Below are 15,289 nucleotides of genomic sequence, written 5' to 3'. Positions count from 1 at the left end.
GTGTCGTCGTTTGTTAACCCTTTCCCTTCCGAGTTTTTCAGTTTTGGCCCATTTTTCCAAAACGGTAAAGAAAAACCCAGCTTGCTAATGTAATATACCATTTAAAAGGTCTTGATGAGTGTAATTCATTTCTGAAGTCAAGATAACTAAAGGAAGTCAGATCTTTGATAGGAATGGTTTTAAAACGAAAAAATTCAAAACTACAAAATTTCACTGATCGACTCATGTGATAGGTATACCTCAAAACTGTAGCTTATTTTGCAGCTTTGAATGCATAGAACACTCTGGAATATGTGAGAGTCTGTAAATGCATTAAATGAAAATATTCCACAAATCATAGAGGAGGTAAACCACATCATAGATACCAGAGGGTAGCATTTTTTCCTTTGGAATGCAAAGATCTTGCCAAGCCCAATTTGCCGACAAAATTTCACTGTAATGGAGCAAATGCTGACCAAGTTATGAGTTCAGGACCCACTATAGTGGGTCTCGGTAGGGAAAGGGTTGAGTCCTCGAAAACTTTACATTCAAATATGTCCTCAAAACCAGTAATTTTATTTGTAAGGAACACCAAAAAAAGGAAAAGCTCTGGATCCTGTAGTTAAGGATCTCATCGGCTATAAATGTACGAACAAATACGATTAAAAAGCAACTCATAGGCTGTTTTCACGGTCAAAAAAATATATTGTAGAATGTAATGATTCGAAACGCCTTTCTCATTTTGTTCATTAGACTTAACAGCCTGAAGAAGAAAGGCTGTGCCTTTCTAAACATGAGATTCTACAATATATTTCCCTAACTGTGAAACTCAGCCTTGCGTTGCTATTGTACTTATGTGAATCTTATTGCATCAGGAGGCCTCAATTTCAGGCAGTCACTGAATCTTTAGCCCGATATCTCCAATTTACAGTAGTATCTAAGAAATTGAGTCATACGGATATGATTTGTAATCCGTTGGATTCCAATACAAAAACTGCAAAGATCAGTAAATCGTTTCATGTTTGACTGAGAGAGGTTGAACTATAAGAGAACACATCCCCGCGGAGTGCCCCGTGCTAGTTTTTCCCTTTTTTTTTTTTCAATCTATTATAAGCTTCGCGCCATGCTGTGAAAATTATTTTAGTTCTTGTTCCCATGGTATTTTAATTACGTCATTACAACTGACCAATCAGGTGTTTTTCTTAAAATAGCTGCGCGGTATAACCACTCGCTAAAATTAGATTGAAAAAATTATCCTCGGAAGAGACACATGTATGGAGATGTGTTCTCTCAGTTAATCCTCTCTTGGTTTTACCCAATTCAAACAATGGCGACCAATGTGAAGGTGCTTCATCAAATGCGTGCTCTCCAATAAATATTGCTTTACGCAGAACTTGACGCTAACCCTTAACGGCCACAATACGACCAAAATTTTCTGACTTCTCAGTGGCTGTTCGACTGTATGCATCTTTTCGTCTTTCTACTAACTCGACAGGCGTTTTTCATATTACTGATCCTTTAACAATGTCTAGGAAGTATGTTCCTAAGATGATCTACAGTGGTAAGAGGGCGTCCGATACGTTTACCGAAGGTCTTATTGGTAGGACGCCTTAGTATCAGAAACATAGACCATATAGCCTTAGAGTGTCCTTATCAAAATTTGCTCACTAACAAGTAGGCTTTCTGTTAGTGAATTAAAAGACATTTTTTTGGCCAGACATTTTGCCAAGCAACTTGCAACTTATTCTCAGTTATGAAAACTGTAAAAGTTTAGAGAACGCGCGCTCAATTTTGTGTGACAATCACCTAATGAAAACTGAATCTTCAAGTACTCATTAACACGGCACGGCCTGACACTTGTTTTGGTGTGAACATAGCAAAATGTATACTTTGCGACATGGTTTTGCGACAAAATAATAGCAGACTCTGGGTGTAACGGAACCCAGTATAAGAGGTATGGAGTCGCTTCAGTATCCCCTAACCCCAAAATGTCTGCTATCCCGACCGATGTAAAATATCTTTGAGTCGGCTGTAATTGAACGGCGTGTGACTCAGAGAGGTAGGCGTATTAAACGCGCCTAAGCGGACGAAGGCGGCATTCTAAACTCGCCCGAGTACAACAAAAGTTGAAAGCAAAATAATAATGACAAAAATCCAGAAAAATAATCTATCTAGAACCATGGCGAGATGTCGCCATTCCTCCTGGTTTTTCTCTATTTGTCGTCGATGCTTTAAACTGTCCACTAACACCATGACCCCTTCGGCTGTTTTAGCACTGTAGTTATCGTTACTGCTTTTGCCGTCCTGGGGCATGTCCATTCTAGGTGCCATGCTTGCTACTGAATACGTAGAAGAGTTCATGCAGAACTCCTCAGGAGAACTCAAGGTCGGTTTCGCTTCAGCTTGCGATTTGTCAGGAAGTAACTTGCTTCTAAAAGAACTATTAGTATACCCATTTCCCATCCTTTTTTCAAGGTCTTTTTTCATCAGGGAAATTCTTTTAAAGTCTTTCTCCGCTGACAAATCGTATTTGTCTTCTGTCACAGGTTTCTTGACGCCCAATAATTTCCCCAGCTTGTTAAGCATGTACACGTTGACCCAGCCAGGAACTGGGACTACAGCTGTGCCGGAATTGCGATGGTGAATATGCAAGATGTAGCATGTAGCCACGAGCGAGGTGGCGACCTCCAACATCACTGTGATGTAGAATATGCCCATCACTGGAACGTTCTCAGAATTGCGCGGCAGATTTTCCGCGGCCAGTTGAAGAAACACCGCCATTGCCAACAACACTGTTATATTGAGGGTGATACGTTCTCCAGACTCGGGAGGCAGGAAAAAGCCAAGTAGCACCATAGACATGATTATCATACAAGGCACTATCAAGTTGAAGATGTAAAACAAAGGCTTCCGTTTGAACACAAACTCAACGGTGACATCCGAGAACGGATAATCACAGCATGCGTAAGACTGCACGTTCCGCTTTTTAGAAGCTCTCAGCAGATCCCACTCTGCGCTTTTTACATACTGTGTTGAATGAAGCGGTGACTGATCGGCGTGAATGTCAAGGTCAACAACTTCAAACGTCCAGGAACCAAATTTCATGGTGCACGTTTGTTGGTCGAATGGAAAATGCGTGACGTCTATTGGACATGTGCTCCGAAACGACGCTGGGCTGTACCAGGCACTGGTGCCGTCGTAATCAATGATGACTCGCGTCTTGTACTTTTCAAGTCCACCGCTGAACTCACTGTCCGCACTGTGAAGGCGAGCATCTAAGTTAGTGATGTGTACATGCGCAGTAAGTGAATCAGTATGTAGGGATTTGTAATAGTGCAAAAGTAATTCTCGTGTAATTTGGCTTTGGTCTATGATGATTTGAGTTTACTTTTTCAATGAATAAAAGTAACATGAAAACCAATCGTGACTTGAGCACTCAAACGCGTTTTTGCCACCTTTGCTACTCGTTTACAAAATGGTCATTTCTCTCTTGATTGTTTTATGAATGAACTGACTTGATTTTTTTAAAATTATTTAAAAAATAAAGAATTGCTCCAAAAGCTAACGGATAGCTTATCTAGGGAGCTTTGCATTTACAATGATATGAATATGACTGAGGACTGATACGGTACATATATATAGACACAAAACAAGGAACTTAAGAAGACCCCCTCATCACTCATATTGCGAGAATCAGTTTAGATGTAAACAATGTGTTAGGCGATGGAAGCAATAAAGTTGAAAGTTTTGACGACTTCACGGTCAGGAGAAACGTGAGAAAAGCGACCTACTGCTATGTCTATGAGAAGGTTTATTATATGAACTGCGGATGGTAGGACTAACTTTATGAGTAAAACATTATTCTTGCAGAGACGGAAGCAAATATCTTTAAAAGTTGAAAAGAAAGCCTAGAAAATACTAAAGTTTCTAAATTGTGCTTGTTTGTTGTTTGTTTTCGATCAGTTGAATTTCAATCGAAATAATTCCTTTTCTATAACCGTATCTCCTAGCTGGCTTTTAACTGGTAGTAACCAGTGGGGTCCTGTTGGTGAAAGGGCGCGCACTGCTCGAAGGACCACCTTACAAGTTAAACGTGTATTAACCGTATTACCGCTACGCCAAAGTACGTCAAAGGACGTTTTAAGAACGGAGCGCTTACCTATTATAAAGAACAATATCTGGAATCCAAATCAGCTTGGGATCAATTCGGACTCGCTTGATGCCTCCGTATTTTACTGGGTCCCAGGTCAGAAGGAGATTCCTCCATTTCTGGTCAATAAAAATACGAAACAGAATGTAACCGTATTTAATAGCACACACCAGTTTTCACTCAGCTGGTGCCGATCATCTTCTCATTGATGGAGGTAATTACTCCGATTGCGAATAAAGAGCGAAAAAATGTCAAATGCGTTCAACAGAATTTGTATACATGACATACAGCATAATTTTACTATATCCAACACTCAAGAGAAGCAAAAATTAATTATTTCGAGAAGGCGGGAGTTCGACTTAGCAGTTGTGCATTATTGTAAACATTATCCAAGGAAAACGGACACAGACCTGTCTAACCCAAACATTTGTCGTAATAATCTGATTCTTATCGTCCTGAAACAAAACAAATGAAGAACATTTATTTCATATGAATGCACGTTACAACAACAACAACAACAACAAGCTTTATTTGCATGACTATAACAAATACAGTATTGCAAAAGCTATTCATAAAAATAATAAAAATAAATAAATAAATAACATAAAATAACTGAAGTCTTTGCTTATTTTTAACTATTCATACAGAAGAAGTAATCATTCCGGACAGACGATTATCTCTCATTTCGAAGCACGATGAAACAAATGAAGTTAATTTAGTGTTTATAAAATAGTCAGTTGAGTTCATTGTTGGCTATGGTATCAACCAGTGGGGTCCTGTTGGTGATAGGGCGCGCACTGCTCGAAGGACCACCTTACAGGTTAAACGTGTATTAACCATATTACCGTTACAGGGCGTCAGAGGGCGTCAGCAGTATTAAATTAACATCCCAAAATGAAAAATTTGTAACTGTAATTGAACTTACTACATTGACGAGTTGGACCAATTCCAAGCCAAACGTGACTAAGTAGAGGCTCTTGTTCTGTTCGGGTATAGGGTGAGCATCTTTGTTGTATCCCCTCAGTAGTTCATTGATTAGATTCTGTTCTAAGGATTCCTCTGCACCTGTAGGTTTAAAGATACAGCTTTTTCAATTAACGTTGTCGGATCAAAGCTTAAAGCTGAAAGACATCTTCAAGTACTTCAAAGAGGCTGCCACCTCGTCCATTTGATATCCTAACATTTCTTTCATCGAAATGGCTCGCCATCGTATATCTTCACTGGACGGACGAGGCATAGCTGATTTTAATGAATTTATTCATAAAAAATCCACAGAATCTCGAGGTCTTGTCTTATAGCTTTATACTTTAATCCGACAACGTTAATTGAAATAGCTGTATACAGCTATTTCTATTAAAGATGGTGCCTCCAGATACAGAAGTATTTTTGCGCCGTTTATGACCATGTGGGAAAAGACGTTTTTAGCAAGGGCTGTTGAAATCAAAAAAAAAATTTAGGTAGCAGCAATTCTGAAACGCTTTAAGATACATAACTATATGGCTTTTTTTTTTCCAAATTGAAGCAGTTAATTATTTCTGAAAAATACGTGGTTACCCCTAATTTTCTTTTTAGATTCCACTCTTGCTGACATCTGCTTTCACGGCATAGTTAGAAACCGCACAAAAAATTCGAGATGCGTCCAGAAATGCACGCTAATGAGATGCATGAACTGTATGATAGACATCACAAAGTGTCCCCTTCCCTAGGCACCGTCCTTACAAAACCCGAGTTTCTCGGACACCCCCAGATGCGCAGAACGTATGCGCAGTCGCAAAAAGGGTCACGGTCCTCAACGTTGTCGGAAAACTTACGCGACGAGACCGCAAATTGAGATGGATAAATTATTAACTTTACCAAACTCAGTTATGGCTCACCCTAGAAAATATAAATCACAGGAGCAATAGGGTTCTAAAGTGATGACGTCACAAAGGTTAAATTTTTGAAATTATGGGATTTGTTAGTATATTCGGAAAGAGCATGATGAAAAATGTCTACTTGCCAAAAATCAGCATCTCATTGCAATTTGGGGGCGAGATATTAGCTATGTTATGCCGTGATGACTCCATACAAATCCTTTTAATTTTGTCTCAGTTCCAAAGAACAAAGAACTGAGACAAAATTAACAGGATTTGTATGGAGTCATCACGGCATAACATAGCTAATATCTCGCCCCCAAATTGCAAGGAGATGCTGATTTTTGGCAAGTAGACATTTTTCATCATGCTCTTTCCGAATATACTAACGAATCCCATAATTTCAAAAATTAAAATATTTGTGACGTCATACTTTAGAACTCTATTGTGTGTGGCGTTTTCTCCCATCCTATGGTGTTGCCAGCCTTAAATCTATAGTCAAATTACAAGATTTACAGCTACTCACACTTTCTTTCGGTGTCGGTCGCGTAAGCTTGAGGCTTTAAACACGACAACGTTAATTGAAATAATCTACGAGTCACGGTCTTTTCAAACACACTTTTCTTCAATCAATGGCACAGGCATACTGGGTAGAGCATCCGAACTAGTAATCGGAAGGTCATAGGTTCGACTCCTGATAGGAGCACTCGGAATTTCTTTTTCCGGGTATGCCTGTGTCATTGACTGAATAATATCATTCTCATTTCCAATTTACCAGGCTTAAAACATTTACCATCACATTTATTCCATTTCCATATGCATATGGATTTGATATCATTTAGAATATTATTGTTCACTTGATTGAAAAAGTGCTTTGTAAGGAACGAGTCAAAATGCTCCGTAATTCTACAAAAAGATTCCTTACTCAGGGAAAGCACAAGAACTTCGACAAAGAAGCTAAAGGAACCAAACAATTATTGTACCATAGCCCTGTGGCATTATCGACAGATATGTTATTGAAAAATTACTTAATAATGAAAACAGCTAAACGAACAACTTCAACATGTGATCTCCTGCTGTGAAATAATAGAAAACGCACAATTTACCCCACAAAGACTAAGTTATTGCGAAGTTTTAGAGTTTATTCAAACTTTGAAGAATTCTTTAACCCCCCTTGACGAACAATTTAGCACAAAAATTTTCTTTTAAATGGTTCTTTGTTGTTACAAGTTGGAGCCTTTTTTTGCGTGTAAATGGCTAAGACAATGTTCAGTGGGAGAGCTTTTCGCGGTGAGCAGTCAAATAGAATGGTCGGGTACTTGAGACGTGGACCCCGCAGAGCGGTTATGAGCAAGATTTGAATTGCAAATAGTTTTTTTTTATTTCTTGTTATCGAATTTCTATTCCAGAAAAATTCCAAACATTTAATCCAGAAAGAACTTCTTTCTTCGAGCATTCAGGTGTGAAAAGACCGGATTATGGGATTGAGTTCAATTGAGACACACCAAGGCTTTTTACGTCTTGCTTGTTTACCTGTTATAGAATATCTTAATTAATAGTTTAAAACTACAAACCTGGCGTTTTTGACCACGCTGTGAAGTAAAGAGTGACTGAAACTTACGTAAATTCGCCACGGAGGGTTTTAAAAACAGCTTCAAATTAGCTTCAGAAAATAGATTGATGCGTTCAGAGTGCCGTTGAGCGTCATCACAGTTACTTCCGCATATCCTGCCAACTGATCTACGTGTTGAAGTCATTGAATACGTTAAGTAACTATGAACGCACTGTATGACCACAAGTTGTACCAAAGTTTTCGAACGGAATTTTACTCTTATTTAGTGTCATAAATACGTCATAACGAACCGAAAACGAAGCTCGACCCTTCAGCTGTACTTAAATGTGCCAGTAATAGCATCTTAATAGTTTAAAAATAGCTTTAATTTGTACGTGATAACGAGATAATTGAATTTATCATTTGAAGTGCCGCATGATATCTGTGCTAATGAATAGACATCACCACTGAGGGCCTTGAATTCCTTCTGATAGAAACATGATGGTACCAACTGACGTCTAATCATTATAAAGCAACTAAAAAACCGGAACACATAAACAAAAAAGCTTACTCTACTATTAAATACAGATCTTGCCACGAGGAAAATTGTACCTTGAACAGTGTACCTAAGCTTTTATAGTCAGACAGAAACTACGAGTTTAACCAACCGAAATTATTGTACTAGAGTATTTTAAAGCTAGGCAACATGCAGTAAAATTACATAGATGGATGGTACATTGAAGGAACGAACCAACCAGAATATACGAAGGAAAGCAGAGCTAGACCGTAGCACATGCAGTAAAAAGTACCATGACAATGATCTTTTGAGTTTAAAAACAGTTACATCAGTGATCTATAGGAACGTGTGTTGTTGAGACCACAGTGTTGAACACGTACTGCGTATGGGGCGTCACGCGCCATTAACTGTTTTTTACAGTCTGTGTTGTAAAACTTTAGATATAATTTGGCCACTGCTGTGCTTTGTCGTCTCAGAAGAACAAACGACTCCAGCGAATTCTCTTGAGGTGACTCAAACACACCAAAACATTCACTTTCATTCAAAACTGAACACATTCGCTGGCTTCGCGTCGGATAGCAAGCGAGTGAACTGAACTCATAGCCCTTAAGATGTGTTGATATGATAGAGAAGAACAATGCTTCTTAGCTGTAAAATTCACTTCAGAAGAAAATGACTAGGGTTTATTCGTAGAAAAAATATTGTTAATTGCCTTCTTAACACATTAGCGACGTTCATAGCGTACGGCTATTGCCTAAACCGACAGACCGATCAATGCTTGTAAGTGGTAAACATGTTCTAGCACTTTCGCTGCGGTTAGGGTACCAGTAACGGGATTTATGTTGACTGAAAGCAAGCGTTATCTAACATCTGCAAGAAAATAAGGGGAGCTTCACCCGTAAAATCCACTCATGTCTATTTACCAACCTTTTATGCGATGTTGGTTCAAGGTCCAAATAAGCAAGATGCCGATGAACACCTTCATATTCAACCAGGATACGCCGTCGGTGTCAGATGGATTAATAGTACTCAGGCAGTGTCTGGGGCAGTTTATAAGGGCTTGAACGTATTGTATTCTGACGAGAGAGATAGAGATCTGTAAGGCTTCTAAATAGGATTAACGTTCTCATAACATACCACGCTACGCGTGCTTGCAATCGAAACCAGTAATTACTGAATATTCATTAGTCCAACACGCAATTGTAAAGACACTCATAAAAATGAATTGCTCTATGTCTTCATTCAAAACAATATTCATTCTTCTCAACAATGGGTCTTATAGTCAGACTAGAGCCTGCTTATACTAGAGATTTGTATGACACATGTGGTTCGTGCCGGTTGCTGGCTGAATGGAACTCATTATAAGTCAAAGGGTACTGTGAACTGTGGGGGTAGCGGTTTACCCCAATGGAACCTTATTTACGAAATGTGGTTTTAATTTTTTTCAGCAGTCTGTGGATAGAATTCAAAGGATGACAAATCAAAAGAAAGCTATTTTAAAGCTGCTCTTTTTTGTGGCACTTATTGTTATACAGTGCAGAGTGATTTTTGCTTTTGAGTCTAACGAACGATACCCCCTGGCTTGTTATGCTTGTTGTTCACAAGGTGAAAGGTGGTTTTAGCTTATTGCGTTTAATCAACTCCTCGAGTGCGACCATTCAACTATGATTCTACTGAGCAGCAGTTTCCTGCGGGAAGTTTTTTCTGTTGTACAAGGTCACGTTCCAGCTTTCAGTTGCCGGAGTGTTTGAGTGGAGTTCCTGTAACCTGTCAGTTTATTAACATTCTGGTCCCAGTTGTTTAAAGAAAGGATAACTTTATCCAGTGGAGATAATATTCGGTATCCAGCGGATAAATTGCAGGTATCAGCTAGAGTACATCTTATCCGCTGCATGGATTTTGAACAACTGGGTCCTGCTGTATATGATGGCTCTAACGTTTTAGTCGGTGAATGAATGAAACTCTAAAGTGTGACCATTCAAATGAAACTGGCTACTGACCCGTACTCATGCTCATGTTATGTTATACATAGAGGTTCTTTTATGTCTGTGCAAAAGCTGGCGCCGGGGCGGTGAACCTTCTTGTGGTGCTGCTTATTACCTTTTGAGTGAGGAAAACCTCTACACAAGTGTTACCAATCACTTTCTGCGGTACTGTATATTTTGCTGTACACTGTGTGAGTCAGTGATGTTACAATCATTAAACGAGTGCTTTGGGCAGTTCTTTCCTACGATGCTGTGGTTGTTCTTAGTTTTCCCCAGTTTTTTTCTTCTTTTCTTGTTTTCATTTTGTTCTCTAGCGATATCGCGATTGCAATCTTAAAAAACCCAAATATCAGTCTAAATTGATAGAAGAATCCTATAGAGGGGTTAAAAAGATTACCTTGCTTTTGTTCCTCCTTTTCGTGTGCTAGCTAGTAACCCAAACAGCCAAATTCAATCGGTGTAAAAATACCGTTGAAATGCCGAAATTCAGTTGAATGCCTCAAATTTCAGCTAAGGCCCTTGGCCGATCCAGAATTATGTACTCAAAACATGTTTTAGAACTATTTAAAGGGGCCGAGTGTTACCAGTTTTAGTGTATGTAGTTACTTTGAATGGGCAAAAAAACATACTGCAATCGATGAAATCCGGTTGAAATAATGGTTCAGTTTTGTTAACAATAGCCCTACTAGTGCACAGAAACTACCATTAATTATGTTTGGCTGCAGATGGCTGGGATGGACATGGATTACAACTTGAAAAAATTGACCAATTTCAACCATGTGTTTCAATAACACCGGTACCATTTTACCGTGGCCATACATGCCCAGGTGGGTTACTCGGGTATAAACGTGACGGGGGGGTCCGATGGAACCTAATATTTTGCACCCAAAAAAATACATGGACCTTATATTGTGCACCCAAAAAAATACAAGACTGGACATTTTAGACCCAAAAAAAATACATGACTTTTATACACTAAAGATGCAATTTTAAGAACAGTATAGATACTGCCTTTCTGCTGAAAAATTCGAACCCAAAAAAATACGCGCAGATTTTTCAGACCCAAAAAAATACATGGTTTAAATCTTCAACCCAAAAAAGGACAGGGGTTAAAAATTTTAGACCCAAAAAAATACGTCGGACTCCCCCGTCACGTTTATACACGAGTAACCCACCTGGGCATACATGTAGATCGACAGAATCGACGTTCTTTGGAAATATTTTCCATAGTCCATATGAGCTAAAAAAAAGCGCTAGAATCAGTAATTTTTCAGACTCCTTTGTTTTTAAATACATCAATTGTTGATTTTAAGTTGTATTCGATCATCTGTTGATAGCATTAATTGCCTGAAGCGTAGTAAGTAAAATTAACAATTTAATTTTGATTGTATATTGTAAGGTCTTATTAACTTATGGCAGACAGGGCACCCCTTTAAAGCATTTAATCAGCTTAAGGTCAGTTTGTTATTTGTTTTTACACTGGAAAGGGAAATTGATTGGGGAATGAACCTGTCCACCCCATTTGTTACAATCTCACTGACTGAGATACAGGAATGCCCAAACGTCAGATGTTTTCCGCAGCAATCATTTAGAACGAAACATTGGAGCCCTCGATACGAAGCACTGACGAAGCCTAATCTCAGTCTGTTTGCACTTTCAGTCATCGATCAGATTTTTCATTTTAGACCAGAAGCGAGATTACACCAGGGGGTATTATCATACAATCCATGTGTAAAATCATCTCCTGGGTCTACATGTACGATTTTACAAGCAAAAATACATGCAGCAACCTATTGACGTTTTTAAGAACACGAATTCATTCACTCGTCAGTGTAAACTAAAGCGCTGTTCGTGACAGCAACACATGAACCGACCGACAGCTCGTGGCATATCTTGTAATGTGATGCATAAGTTAAACGAAATGGTAGTAAAGTAGTCAAGAGAATTATAGCCTGAAAGGCAGAAAGCGAAGGGAAGCATCACTCTAGTGGATCATTCTTCTGCAAAGAGGACTTCTCCAGAAAGACGAATTCTTAGAAACGATCACTGTTCATTGACATGAGCTTTCAAAGTCAAAAACTACACTAACACAAGGCGTTTTTTGTTTTTTCAAGAACTAAATGAAACGCTTAACCCATTTAACCCCAACAGTGATCAACATCAAATCTCTCTTTACCGGCAATATCAAACATAACAACCATGAAAATCAGTAAAGGAAATGATCACTAAAGATACTGAGAAGTCTTGATGTTTAAACCAAGTCTCTTAACTACTACCATAAGAAATTGATGGAGACCAGTAAGGAGAATATAGATGTAATTAACCAATAACGATTAGATCAGCTTTTTCAGTTCCCCATACGAAAACAGCTGTTTTCAATAATCAAGTCTCAGAAGTGTCTTTCCCAGCATTTGGTTTAAAATCAGAATTATGAATTTGAAATCATCGATTTGGTTTCTCATCGTTGACATAAATTGTGTTTTCTTTAAGTCTTTTGCATCAAATTCCCTCATTTGGAAATTTTATCTCCCGAATCGAAACAAATTTTCTTCTCAGTTCGCCTTCATTCAAGTCGCGCATTTTCGGATATCTTCAGCCAGACTATAATAAACACATGTTTGGTTTTATCAACAAAGTTGATGAGCCGAGGATAATTTGGGTACCGTAAAACTTCACTGCTCACTGTATAAATCACATACAACCCCCAATTCCTTGATTCCCTTTGACGAAAGGTCAAATTACCTTATGAACTCTATTGATAAAACCAAACATTCGTTTCCACTCCCCATTACCGGGGCACCACAGTTTCTTTAGAAATTAACCCCCTTAGAAACATGACCGTAAGCACAAAGACCAAAATGCTTTAATTCTTGTGCGTGCTCTGGCGTTTCGAAGAATTTGTGTCGGTTCTTGTCCTTGTGCTCACGCTAAAAGCTTTATTATTTAAGGTCCCAGAGGCTTCGTTATTTCCCTTCCTCCCCCCCTTGGGAAGGAGGCCTTAATAGAGAATTGGGTCTTTTTTGTTTCAAAATTTTACCTCACAGCTCACTGAAACGTAGCTAGTGAGTGGATCGTGTATCGCAATAACAATGCAATTTTAGCCAGGGACCAATTTAACAAAGCTTTTACACTTGTGCATAACCATCTGGGTCACTGTTATTACACGGCCGTGTGGAGAACGAGTCACAAAAATATTGGTAGAAGTCTTATTGAACTCCTTTTTGAACTCTTCGTTGAGTTTTCTTTTGTGTGCGCACGTAAAACCAGCAGCCCAGCTAGGAAACTACAAGAGTAAAAGCTCTATTGAAATGGCCCCAGTTTTTTTGGTGGGCATGCAAGGCGATTTAAATCAGTGCAACGTAAATGGGTGTTTAACTCATTCTCAAACCATAATATTCACAAGACATAATCGAAACGAAATGGCCGTTGTAAATTTTGACCAATCAGGTATTAAACCGAATGACCTCTGGTGGTAGCTAATTTGTCTGTTTATCAAAATTTATAAAAAAAAAAAAAAAAGAAAGAAATGAAATTACGTACTTTGGATAGTTGTTACCACAGCGTATCTTTTTTTTCAACGATAAACATATTAAAAATACTGAAACGGAAGGGTGCTTTAATCAACACAACATGCGTTGTCTAAAATTATCATTTCACCCCATCACAAATTAAGTTGTGTTTAATGTCGTAAAAGAACGTGTATCTTTGCTGTTGCGCAGACATGATTACAGGTTTTTGGTATTTTCAGAGACGTTAGGCCACTCTAAATGTCAGATTTGCAGTAAAACTAATACTCCGTACCTCGTATTTTGTAGCTAAAACACCTGTATTTTTCAGTCTTTATAAGGATTGACGGTCTTTTCCCACCTTACTGAAAATACAAGTAAAACAGTATCACATACTATGAATTTACTTTATCACACAAAATAAAACATTTAGTAATGACTATATTTTGTTGTTAGTATATACCAAATGAGCGAATGACGTTCAGTTTTCGCGCGTTCTGATGAACTAAACTCCGCTAGCCGTTTTCAAAAACACTATAGTAAGTTAATATCACTGTACTGTTAAACGATGGCTGCAAGGGCTGTGCTCTTTGTAATTATAAACTTATAATTCCAATTATTTCTTAATCATAGATTTTATTGTTTATTTTTATACAATGCATTGTACAAATTATGATTTTGTACAGTTATTGTTAACTACTAATAATAGTTGTATTTTATTTGTGTCCCCATATTAAATTTTCCCAAGCTATAAGGTCTGGGGTAGTTCCTATTCACGTCCCGACACTGTTCTGAATCAGTACGCGAGAAAACATTTCCACCAATTAATCGGAAATAAAGTGGCTAAATATCCACTAGTTTGATATATATCAAAACAATTATTCACCTTGAGTTAAGTGAATAGCGGTAGATATTAACATGGCCGCTTCGCAGCTCGGTTAATATCCACCAATATCCACCTCCACTCGGTGCTATCATGGTTTAGTGAATCTTATCGTTAGGTTAAATAGCACTCATAGATAAGGGGGCTATGCGGTGAAACGTCGGTGGGGTGTATCACCTTAAAGAGATTCGAGAGCTGACGTTTCGAGCGTCGGCCATTCGTCGAAGCGAATCCACGAAGAGCTAAAGCTCGTAATGTCAGCACTCGAATCTCTTCAAGGTGACCAATTTACCTTTAGTTACCAATTCTGTTGATAAACCAAACATTCGTAAATACTCCATAGTCTGTACAGCACAACAAAAATTAATTTCAGCCAGAACTTTCTTTCAACTAACCGTACAAAATATGAATACCAACTCTCGTAAAACCTGGCATTACATGTCTCCGGTAAGACACTGACTTAACTTTGCCACTCAATGACACCGATCGGACATACGCAAGAGCCTTCTGTTAATTTTTGTGTTCCTTCTATTAAAATTTATTTTAGCCTACGACTTGAATTAAATGAAAAAGCTGAGCGTCACAGCTTCCTTGCTATAACATAAATGAACGTTGACAATGGATTACGCGTGCGTTTGAAAATAAACTCGAACCTTCTACTTTCCGCCAGCCCACAGCTTTTAAACTTAAGTGACGGACTACAGCGAAAAGTTTACCAGCGAGTTTTGGAAACGATTTTAGTGAAGTGCAAACCCAGCAAAAATGACCAAAAATAACAGACATTATGGGCGAGAGAATCAATTTTTGCCATCAGGACAGTTTGTTAAATCAGTCGTTACTCTTGACTTTGAAGTTATGTTTTTT

The 15,289-nt window shown here is 38.4% G+C and overlaps 1 protein-coding gene across 2 annotated transcripts in view; it reads right to left on the bottom strand.

The window, feature by feature from the left end:
- Window positions 1–532: 532 nt before the first annotated feature.
- LOC146458337 (neuronal acetylcholine receptor subunit alpha-2-like) overlaps window positions 533–15,289 on the bottom strand; it is a 15,140-nt gene continuing 383 nt past the window's right edge. The window contains exons 2-7 of one of the 2 annotated variants that reach the window (XM_085090759.1): window positions 13,838–13,907; window positions 8,979–9,127; window positions 5,055–5,194; window positions 4,540–4,584; window positions 4,139–4,248; window positions 533–3,238 (exon numbers count right to left, since the gene is read on the bottom strand). In XM_085090759.1, the coding sequence (XP_084946885.1) occupies window positions 2,080–3,238; window positions 4,139–4,248; window positions 4,540–4,584; window positions 5,055–5,194; window positions 8,979–9,036 (1,512 nt within the window). In that variant the 5' untranslated portion in view covers window positions 9,037–9,127; window positions 13,838–13,907 and the 3' untranslated portion in view covers window positions 533–2,079. The remainder of the gene's footprint in view (window positions 3,239–4,138; window positions 4,249–4,539; window positions 4,585–5,054; window positions 5,195–8,978; window positions 9,128–13,837; window positions 13,908–15,289) is intronic. The other variant, XM_085090757.1, reaches the window with a different exon arrangement.

The sequence above is a fragment of the Pavona decussata genome, unplaced genomic scaffold (genome assembly GCF_977016875.1).
Source record: "Pavona decussata unplaced genomic scaffold, jaPavDecu1.1 SCAFFOLD_233, whole genome shotgun sequence".
NCBI lineage: Eukaryota > Metazoa > Cnidaria > Anthozoa > Scleractinia > Agariciidae > Pavona > Pavona decussata.
This window is presented reverse-complemented; position numbering and strand designations above follow the sequence as displayed.